The sequence below is a fragment of the Lepidochelys kempii genome, chromosome 7, assembly GCF_965140285.1.
Source record: "Lepidochelys kempii isolate rLepKem1 chromosome 7, rLepKem1.hap1, whole genome shotgun sequence".
Lineage (NCBI taxonomy): Eukaryota > Metazoa > Chordata > Testudines > Cheloniidae > Lepidochelys > Lepidochelys kempii.
In genome coordinates this window covers 110838868-110850166 of record NC_136386.1, presented here as the reverse complement: position 1 = coordinate 110850166, position 11299 = coordinate 110838868, and the positions used below count along the sequence as shown (strand labels likewise).

Genomic DNA, 11299 nt, shown 5'->3' with positions numbered 1-11299 from the left:
TCTCTAGAGCAATGTGTATTTGCACTAATGAAAGAAATGGAATTCAGAAATGGCCTTTAGGAAATGCGTAAGTTGTACAGTCCATTAATATGAAAAGGAAATGCAGACTGCAAAAATCTCTCTCAGTGCTAGTAGCATTAACTCAATTTGAACTAGCCTGTGGTTATCACAGTTTGCTTTTAAGCATTTGAGCCCAAATATGTAACACAGTGACAGTGGGACATGCTTTAGATTAAGCAACTAATGTAAAAATCATTTAGTGAATATATTTTTATCAAATTCTCTCATTGCTGCAAGCTCTGAGCTTGATACTTCAAGTGGCTGAGGATGTCCTGGGAATTGTGAAGCCATCTGTGGTCCTACTGAATATCAATGGGGCTGAAGGGTTCAGCACACATTATAGGACTGAGGCTGAAATCTGAAAAGCAGGTGACAAAATCATAGCATCATAGACGGTTATGGTTGGAAGAGACCTCAGAAGGTCATCTAGTCTCTAGGACAAGTCATGCCACCACCATGATTACAATCCTGTGATGTGAAAATGCTGTAGGCTTTCTTGCTAATTAAAACTGAACTACAAAATATACACATGAACAATTTTCAAGTGTTTTATGGGTGCATTTGTGTAAGACCAAAAAGAGCAGCTTAAACAGCAAAAAGGATTTCTAGGTCTATTGCCTAAAAATGATATACCGGTCCAGTGAAAGATAAACAAACAAACAACAGTCAGTCATATAGTCTTTTGTACCAGGGACTAAGCCCTGAAAAGCCAGCTGAAGATCAGAATGCAGCTTCCAGTCCCTGCTTCCCTAGCAGATGGGCCAAGCTGGGATGAACACACCACACTTTGGAGCTCCACCACGGTGCACAACCGAGGATCCAGCTTACAGATTTTAAGGCCAAAAGGGATCATTATGATCAGCTAGTCTGCTCTCCTTCATAGCAAGGGCCATAACATCTCAGCGGCTGCAGCTCAGTATCTTGTGGGTGCGCTAGAGGATTTTCAGGCTTCGTTTAAAGCCTTACAAGTGATGGAGAATTTACCACATCCTTTGTAGCCTGTTCTAGTGATCCTCACTGTTAAAACAGCAAAGGACAGTGACAGTGCTCATCACTTTCAGTGTCTCAGAGTGAGGGATAACAGTGAGAGCTTTGATTTTGAAGGTGGATGGGCTTCCAAAAAGTCACTAGCATGGGGCTAACTCCATTCTTACTCACTGAAGTCAGTGGCAGTTTTGCTTAAATAAAAATTGGGCGAGAATTGGGCAAGGACTTCATGGTTTGGCCTCATAGATAAAATCCATTACACTTAAAGAAAATAACCAATAGAAGGGGGCCTTAATGCCACAGCAGCTTAATGCATCAGTAGGAGAGATGGAATTATTCTGCAGCCCTGAGGGAATGACCATTAGTATAATGGTAGAGTTCCAGCACTGTCTGCCTCTGATAAATTATAGGTCTCTCCCCTTCATTCCTGGTGGAATGTTTCATATCACATACATGTCCTTTTTCTACACTGTGCATCTTTTCATCTATTACTGGGAAATTTGCTTCTGTTGTGTCAATGAAAAGCAAAAGCTGAAGTTCAGTACAAGAAACTTTAAACTGCAATTAAGTCCAATAGATACATACAATAGCTGGTTATCTGTGTGCATTACAGCTCTCCCTGATCAATAGTAATTCAGTGCTATAGCATGCTGTATCATCATCTGACAGATATTTTAAGACTTGATTAGTCCTAGGCTCTTTCCAGGGCCCATTGGGACACTACTACAGTGTTCAGTTATAAAGTCCTGCCTTCTGAAAGCATGAAAGAGAGGATTTCTCATTTCCCAGATGGGAGAGGCCTCACTGAAATGCCACAGATTTCTCACTTCCCTGTTTCTAAAAGCTTTAGCTGATTTTTCCTAACAGACAGTTGAGGATGAAACTTAGCTCTCGTCCCCAGCAAGACAAAAAGATGTGCACAAGAGTGTTTTGGGCAGTGTTTCCTCATGCCTGCTTCATCTCTTCTCTAGTGATCTATGCTTTTCTGGGGGCGGTCATGTTTTCTCACATTGAGGGTAACAGAAATTGGAATGAAAGTGAAGAATATAAGGATTTTATGCTGGATCTGCGGAACCTCTCAAAGGATTTAACAGGTATGTGCAGTAATAGAAAAATGACTTCGCTTACAGGGTATTACTGAACCCCCTGTCATTCAAATTAGATCTCTTAACTTGTGACTATATACTTCAAAATAATGAAGGGTAAGCTTGGAAGTAGCTTTAGAGTGTATTTATTTGCTTTAATTATGATTTCCAGGCTGTAAACTTCCACGGTCCCTATGTGAATGTTTGATGAGATTTTTGTAGTGCTTATCTACTTCTCTTTTTCTTGCATCACTGGAAAGATTTAAAGTTACCCTGGGTAGCTAAAGAGTGAATGAGATTGCTTAGCTATTGTAACAAGCTCAGTTTAGAGTCTCCTTCATCCCTCATGGGGTCTCCTCTAGTCACGTAATAATAGGAGGTCAGCCTGCTGCCTTACAAAACAAAAACATAACAGTTCAGAAAGTCAAAGAAAGGCTGGATCCTAATAATCATTTATGTGAAGGATGGGTCCAACTACAGGGTATATAATGTCAGGATGGCAAAAAAAGAGAGGGTGGTGAGGGCGGGGGTGGTAGCACTTATTCATTGTCTACAGCAGACTAAATAGACAAAAGAGCTTTTAGTGAATGGTCACTGGCTCTTTCTGAGGGCTCATCTACACTTAAAAATTTACCAAAATAGCAACTCCAGAATAATTATTTCAGAAGGGTTATTTATTTCAGTAGAAACCCTCTATGGACACTTATTCCAGAATATGAGTGCCTTTTTTCCACTGCACTTACTCCATTTTGGAAGTGATCTTTATCAGGGAGGGATTACAGGGAGTAAGTCACACTCCAAAGATGCCTATATGTGCAGGCTATAGGAGTAGCTGCTAGAGATAATGCATTTGGTATTTATCCACAGGTAGGGGCCATGGGTCTCAGCAGTAGACCACAAATAGAGACTTTTTCTGTTTATCTTCTGATTACAAATTGTTTTACTTTCTTAAGTAAAAGACCATGCTGGTTGCACCTCTTTTCCCTCTCACCTCTGTCTCCCCCAGTTCAATCATTCAATCAGAAGAAGAATAAACCAGATACCTAAAAGAAAAGAGCTAGATGTCATGAAAGACAGATGTCAAATTTTGTGTCATTCTCTTTTTGGTATATTTTCTATCTTTCTCTTTTTAAAAATTACCCAGTTTCTTTGTACTCATTTTTTAACGTTATATGCTTTCACGCATCAGTCCCCCCCACCGCGTTTCTTCACCACAGCTACTAGCCTGACTCTGCTTACAGCATGGGCAAAGATTTTGTGTGTGGATATGTTTGTGTGTGGATATGTTCTTCTTTTAAAGTAACAGAGCCAGATCTTCAGCCAGTATAATGGATTTATGCTGATTTACAGCAGCTGATGGTGTGGCCCAGAGTCTTGAAGCAGTCACCACAAGCTGTTTTGTTATTGTAACAGAAAATATGACAGAAAACCAGGAGACATTTAAGAAAAGAGCCCATGCACTGTTCACCAAAGCTAAGTTGGAATGGTTTGCTGATCCAAAAGAACAATGGTCTTTCCTCGGGTCTCTCTTTTTCTGCTGTACTGTGTTCACAACAGTGGGTAAGTTCTGAGGTAAAGTACACTTAACATTTGATGCTAATCTCTGCATTTAACTCATGGGTTTCATCCAATGAATTCACAAAGGAACAAAATGTATTTGTAGTGAGTAATTCGGGTTAAAATGTTATCCAGAGCTCTGTAACCCTCTTCCAATGCGTTTTAGCTCTTAGATTTTTGTAATTGCACATACAAATTAGATGCTCAGTTGCATGCACACATGGTCCTCATGACTTAATGAAACTTTTTTGTAAAAAAAAAACCAAACAAGTTTTCTCTATTGTTTTGGGTCAAAATGTGCTCTGGCCCTCCCCACTGTTGTGTATTATTCTGGGTGTTGCCTTCCACCTGTGAGGACGTGATCTGATTTTAAAGAGCTTCACAGTTGTTTAGGTTGTAAAGTGTGTTATAAATATAAGGCACTATAATTAATTCTTTCTTGCGTATCCACTGAGACATATTGAGAATGGCTAGTCAAGCTTCTATTAAGTACTCCTGAAATTTTCCATTCCAGCTCCAGGTGTAGACGGATGACCTATATACAAACAAAAATGACCTGTTGTAGTCCCTTCTCTACAACACTACTGGGTGCTACTTTCCATGTGCTCCTGCTGTTCTTCTTGACACCATTCTCACACGCTGGCAAACGCAGGTGGTGACTAAGTCTTCCACATAGAACCACTCAGTTAGAATGTGCATGCCTGAGACAATGACCAACGCCACCTTTTGTGAGGGAAGGTCCGGAGGCAGCAAGCAGCAATCCAGAGAGGCTAACAAGGAAAGGGACAGAGATAGAAGATTTCTAGGGTAGACATGTGTATTTTTAAAGAAGGTAACGTGGTCAGATATCCAGCTGAAACCTGCATTTATTCAACTGACCAAAATTCAGTTAGACTAAATATGGGTATGAAAAGTTATCTGACATAATCCTTCAGCATAAGATATGACAGAATCCATAGTTTCCAAAAAACGCGCACACCCATGCCTCTAAAAGTTCTTGTACTCAGAATTCATCCTCATGTATAACCTCAGCTATACTCCTTCCTATTCAATTTTGCTATTAAGAAATCAGTTTCAAGATCTTAAGTTGTGTGGTTAAAGTTCCTTGCCACTCCTCAGTCCAGAGGTTCTCAAACTGTGGTCTACCGACCACCAGTGGTCAGTGAGCTCCATTCAGGTGGTCAGCGGATAGTTCCCTCTAAGGTGCGCTCTTGGGTGGCCACACACGAGAGAATGAAGGGCCACTCACCTAATTAGTGGAGCCGTGTAGGCGTGGCTCCACTAATTAGATGCCTGGACCCTGCAGAAAACACACATGTAAGGTGAGGTGGTGGCCTCAGGGAGAATAGGGAGTAGGTGGGAAGGGGCAGTGGAGAGAGAAGAGGGGGTGGGGGAAATGTGGGACGTGCAGGGCTGTGGCAGCCAGAGAAAGAGGTGACTTTCCTCAGCTCCAGAGCTGCAGCTACCAGGGAGAGATGGCCCTCCTTCCCAGCCTCAGCTCTGTGGCTGCTGTGGCGGGGGAGCGACCCCCATCCTTTCCAGCCCCAGCTCAGGGGCTGCTGAGGTGGGGGACAGAGGGAGAGACCCCTCTCATTCCCAGCCCCAGTTCACAGGCTGCTGTGGCAGGGGAGAGAGGGCACATCCATCGCATTAGAAAGGTAAGACTGCTGATATTAAAATATGAGTTGTGTGCTTTTATTTGTAGAACAAAAAATGTTAATTATTATTAAGGTGGCTTTTTTATATAGTGCTTTTATCCAAAGCGCTTTACAATAGTTAGCTAATGGTAAAAACATTTGGAAAGATCATTAAGTGATCTGCCAAGACCCTCAGCAATTTTCAAGTGGTCCACGAAAAAAAAGTTTGAGACCCACTGCCTTAGACTATTTTCTTTGGTTACCCCTTTCTGCCCTTCCCTGGCTGTTAATCTTCCTCTTTGTTACATTTAAAAAAAAATCCATCTCTTTTCTTTACAGCACAGAACCAGCATGAAATCACACCAGGGTGATTATTATACATGCAATGTCCTGCACCATTGGTTTTCTAGATAATACTGAACTCCCCACAAGTACCTCTGCGTATTAGGCAGCGGATGAGCTACAACCAGAGACAGGTGTGTCTACACCTGCACCTTTTCTTATGGGACTTCTGTGAGAGAGGCATCAGGGTTTTATTTATTTATTTTACTGACTCAGGCAAAATCCCCCCTGACTTCAATATAAGAGCTGATTTGTGGAATGGGTCTACATGGAAGTTTGGTTCGCTTCCATCTCTGCAATTTCATGTTCTTCCACAGAGAATATTTTGCTATTGCAAATGATTTAAAAAGGAAGACAAACCATAGTTTAAACTAGAAGCCATTAATTTCAATGGGGAGTTTTGCTTGAGTAAGGACCAACGGATCAGTTAAGGACACATTTTGCTTAACCATCAAATCAAATTGGCTAAGGATATAATCTAGTAAGTGCTGTAGCTGATGTTATTTTTGGAGGGAGTGCAACTTAAGAGGGTCTCACACTAGGAATGCAAAATAGTTTCCTCTCTGGCGAGAAATGAGGAAGAATAGGTAGCAGGTGCTAGTAAGCAGTAGTAAACATTTATGACAGGTAAATGTGTCCAAATCACTTACGTGATTTAGGATCTTAAGCCTTATTTTCAGAAGTGAGTTAGGCACTTAGAAGCACTCCTACTCCCCTCCAATGGGCTTGATCCAAAATAAGCCCTATTTGTCGACCTCCCCAGGAAGCTATATACCACATCTGTTTGCTTAGGCTCTTTGGGAGGTCTAAGATGCTTGGGGGTTTAGAGGAGGTGAGGAGCCAGGGATATTCATTTTTGTTGTTGATTGACAGCCATTTGTGTGGAGTGAGATCAGCTGTTGATTTGTTATTTGGCTAGATTATATCTGTAATAAATGTTAAAGCAACTATAACCTGTGATAGGCACTTTTATGTATATGAATCAGAACGAAAAAAGAAATCACTCTCCACATATTAATTACGGTAAATAATCCTCACCACTTACCTCTGCAGAGTAATAATTAGCATCCCGATTTCACAGATGTGGGAATGGAGACACACAGGATAAATAACGTGCCAAAGGCCACATACTGAGTTAGTGACAGAGGCTGGATTAGAACATAAAGACTATAGCTATCTTTAGTAAGAATGAAGGTGACCTGGCAATTATACTCCAGTATTTGGTGTAATAATCTTAAAGGCAGCCCCCCAAAGTCATCTAAGAGGAAACAGTGTTGACTAAGGAAGAGAAAAGCATTTTTAAAAAAGGATTCTTTATGCCTTTTTGGAGGACAAAGAAGAGAACTTCCATTAAAAACTTTAATACAGTTTCTCTCTTATCTTTTCCCTAATGGAAATGCATTAACTTAGGGTTAGGGTTTTAACTTCACAGCCGAAGAAGCAATGGCATAACTACAGGAAAGAAGTCCTATGTCCTAATTTAATTTGCAGTTGTATATTTTAGACTACCATTTTGTTACTTAAAATGATCATTTGGCAGTGGAAGCCTGGTAATATTTTTGCATTAGTTACATTTGATATTGGCACTTTTTAGATCATTAGAGTAAAGTGTTATTGGTTTCCAGCCATACTCTTCAATGGAGAAAATGTGTGTCCCCTAAAGCCCAGTTTTACAACTCTCCATATGTCAAATGCAATTCCTGTCATTAAAATCAGTTCTAACAAACGGTAAACAGTTTCAAATCATTGACAGTGACAATTATGATCAACAATGGCCCCGAGTCATAAGGTTTGAGGGTGTTGAGATTCATTGTTCCAAGTTATTAAACAGAATAACCAGTTGCAAAAATTCAGATTAGAATCCAGATCTGAATTTACCAAAATTCAGGGAGTTTTGATCTGGTGCTCCATTCTGGGTCAGTTTCTACATATGAGTTACCACATGCACAACTGTCTGCTTTCAGGTAAGTTTTATCTTTTGTGCATATGCTCTTTCAGAAGGAATATAGTGAAGGTCCTTCTGCTCTAAGTCACAACCACATACAACCCCCTCACCCCTCCAGCCTAAGATGTTTTAAAAAGGATTGAGATAAATGTTTAAAAAAAAAAAGACCATATACACTATTAACTAAAATATCATCACACAAACTATTGATTTAAAACTGACAGTATTAAAAGTTCAATGTTTTGATTACAAAATAAATTGCAGTGTTCTATTTTTGTTTTGTTTTTAGGTTATGGCCATAGCTACCCCGTAACAAAGTTTGGAAAATATCTGTGTATGCTATATGCATTATTTGGCATACCTCTGATGTTCTTGGTTCTGACAGACCTGGGAGACATCCTTGCAGCTATCTTATCCAAGTCTTACAATGAATTTAGAAAACTTCAGTCAAAAATGTTAGCCTCTAAACCAGCTAAACTGTGTTCTGGATGCATCTGTAAGAAAAACAAGGATATAAAAACTGGATCATCATTGCTTATGCAACACAAAATAGTCATCCAGGAACCTTTAAGTATCACGGAAGTGCTGAAAAGCCAATCTTCTGTTAAAAGGAAGTCACTGCAATACCGGAATGCTGAAATATTTGAAATGCTAATTGCAAGAGAAAATCAATACCTTATGCCACCAAGAATTAACAAATTTGAAAGATGGAGTTCATGTCCCGAACTAGATTCAGGGAAGATGACCTGTGTTATCGAAAACTTTGGCAAAGAACTCGAAAAGCTAGATGTGCCCATCTTGTTAATGGCACTAATTGTCTTTGCATACATCTCCTGTGCAGCAGCTATTCTTCCAAATTGGGAAAACCACATGGATTTTGAGGAGGCTTTCTATTTTTGTTTTATTACCTTGACAACAATTGGGTTTGGTGATATTCACTTGCAACATCCCAACTTTTTCTTGTTTTTTTCCCTCTATATTGTCATTGGTATGGAAATAGTCGTCATTGCTTTTAAGCTGGGACAAGATCGATTGATTGGCTTGTACAAAAAGGTGATTTCATATGTTAGTAAGAAGACGTCAACACAGTATGAGAAGTATCCAGGTAAAAAATAGCCATCATTTCTCCCTGTCACATTCACTGGCGATTGCAATCAGATGAAATTGTTCATGTGTTTTCTATTCTCTGCTTTATGGAAGGCTTAGAGGGGGCCATATTTCCCCCGCATTTACATGAGTTCCACTTGTCCTGAAATCAGTAGGAACGTGCTGTAAACTGGCGGAAGGCCTCAGGAGAAAATAGACAGGTGCAGTCAGGAAAGGTTTTCCTCAAGGGATATTATTTGTAACCAGAAAAAATAAAAAAACCCACAACTAATATTTAAAAAACCCTCCCCCAGCTGGGATTCAGCTCAATCTTATAAGCCCTGGTAGTGGAGGTCTGTCTATCCACATGCAGTCTCTCCTCTATGCCTCCCAAAGCGCTAAATTATGGTTCTTCCCCACAGCACCTGCAGAAGCAGAGCTAAGGCTAACTTCTAGTTCACCAGGACCAGACAGTGGCCCTGTCCCCTGTTACACACATACCTACTTTTCAATGGCAGAACTTGGCTGAGATAATTAAGCATAATTAAGGTATGCACCCAACTAGCTGTTCATTCATGATATTAACACATCTAAGTTTCTTAATGGTCAGTGTAAGGTTAAAATTTAAAAAGGCCAAATTTTCTCAAAACCCCTCCCCTCTCCAGCTGTTATGCAGTGTTCAGGCAGTGCAAAGCAGACAGAAAACTGCTCCTAAATGGGTAGCTGGGGATTCCCCTTGGGTAGGGGAAACCGTGAGTGACACAAAGCCAGCCAGCATAGCTGGCTCCATGGTGCCCACTTCCTGCTCCAGCACAGGGAGGAGTACACTGGACTCTGGTGATCTCTGACTGACAAAGCAGCCACTAGGTGATCATTCTAGCTGATGTAACTAGTAGCAGTCTTAGGCTGCTCTAAGTTATGCCTGGAGCCAAATGGGCTCTTGGCTGGCCCCAGGATTAGAGAAGCGAAAAAACGGCTTAGCCATCTTTATCCCCTCATTCACTGCTCAGCCAGACCTGAGGATCTAGCCCAAAGTTTGTTATTTTGAGAATAATATTTCTTCTATAATGTTCAACATGTTTTTCCAGTTAGGAAGAAGATATTTGAAATCAAAGTTACATAAATATCATAGGTTTCAGAGTAGCAGCCGTGTTAGTCTGTATCCGCAAAAAGAACAGGAGTATTTGTGGCACCTTAGAGACTAACTATGCTCAAATAAATTTGTTAGTCTCTGAGGTGCCACAAGTACTCCTGTTCTTTTAATAAATATCATAGCTTTAGAAACTTTAGTGTCTTGCACAGTGAAGCATTCTATTGTAAATCAGTTCCCTGTATTAAGGATCAGCATTCGTATCCTTTCAACTCTTTGTAATCAGCATAGTGTACATATGTTTATGGTATTCATCCATAACATGCAGCTGCTAATCACAGTTTCTATTCTAGAGATAGCAATTTGTGGGAATGCATGCAACAAATCTGAGACTATGTTACAACTTATGAACCTAGCTACTGGTATATTATTAGTGGGACAGTATAGTGTAAACTGACTGAGTTTGGGACTGGAACCCTAGAAGCCCTGAGTTCCAATCCCAATTTTGCCACTGACTTGCAGTGTGGCCTTGGGCAAGTCACTTCACCTCTGTCACTTCCACTTCTGTAATTAGGGAAACACCACTTACCATAGCCAAGGATGTTGTGCAACTTACTTAGTTAATGCTTGTTGAATACTCTGAACCTGTAAAGCACAATATGTGTGCCAAGTATTAGTAATAATAGTTTTACTGAACAAAGATCCTATCATGCTAACTATATATCTTTTTATGTTTCAAAACTAGATACACACTCTATAAAGGGAACTACTGCATTTAACCAACTCTATCTCAGCTTGTAAACTATAAGCATAAAACCTGAATTTGAATGAAGACTGTAAATATTATAGTGCATTTTGACCATTATGTGATGAACGTTATTTTTATTAGCAGGTTTGCCCTTTAAAGTTGATATTTTCTGAATATTTATATGGCATCTCTTGTAATCTCAATGAAGAATGGTGATTTATATTCAGTACTAATTATTAATGGTTATTAGTGGTAATTAAACACAGATGATGTACAAAATACATGTACTGATATAGAAAAATGTGTTTGTATAATAAAATTAATAATAATAATAAAGAGCATGCAATTCCTGGTTAACTGTTGAAACATTAGCTCAATTCAGGCTTCAGTGTAAAGTAGCTTCCATTCGAACAATTCTCATCTTGTGTCTGCAGAATTAAATTTGTCAGGATTAAGGTCTTGGACCTGATCCAAAGCACTCTGAAGCTCAACAGAAAGACTCCTATTGACTTAATGGGCTTTGTATCATACCTGGACTGGCCTTTTTGTTTTTTCCTGACATTTTCTTTATGTTAGTGCTCCGTGCTGCAACTCTCACTCACAACTATTCTTCCTCATGTGACTTGTCCCACTGACATCAAAGGGATAACCTGTATACATAAGGATGGGCCCAGGATTAGGCCCGTATTGTTTTCTCGCTAATATAGTGCACTTGCATTTTGGCGTTTACTTTTTGTACTGATTCAGGAGCAGTTTGGCAGA

The 11299-nt window shown here is 39.9% G+C and overlaps 1 protein-coding gene across 1 annotated transcript; it reads left to right on the top strand.

Annotated features, from left to right (window-relative positions):
• The first annotated feature begins 2044 nt into the window (after positions 1–2044).
• On the top strand, positions 2045–8729 carry KCNK18 (potassium two pore domain channel subfamily K member 18). The gene is made up of 3 exons (XM_073354787.1): positions 2045–2141; positions 3546–3692; positions 7903–8729. The coding sequence occupies exons 1-3, from the start codon at positions 2045–2047 to the stop codon at positions 8727–8729; spliced, it is 1071 nt and encodes a 356-aa protein (XP_073210888.1).
• Positions 8730–11299: the final 2570 nt, after the last annotated feature.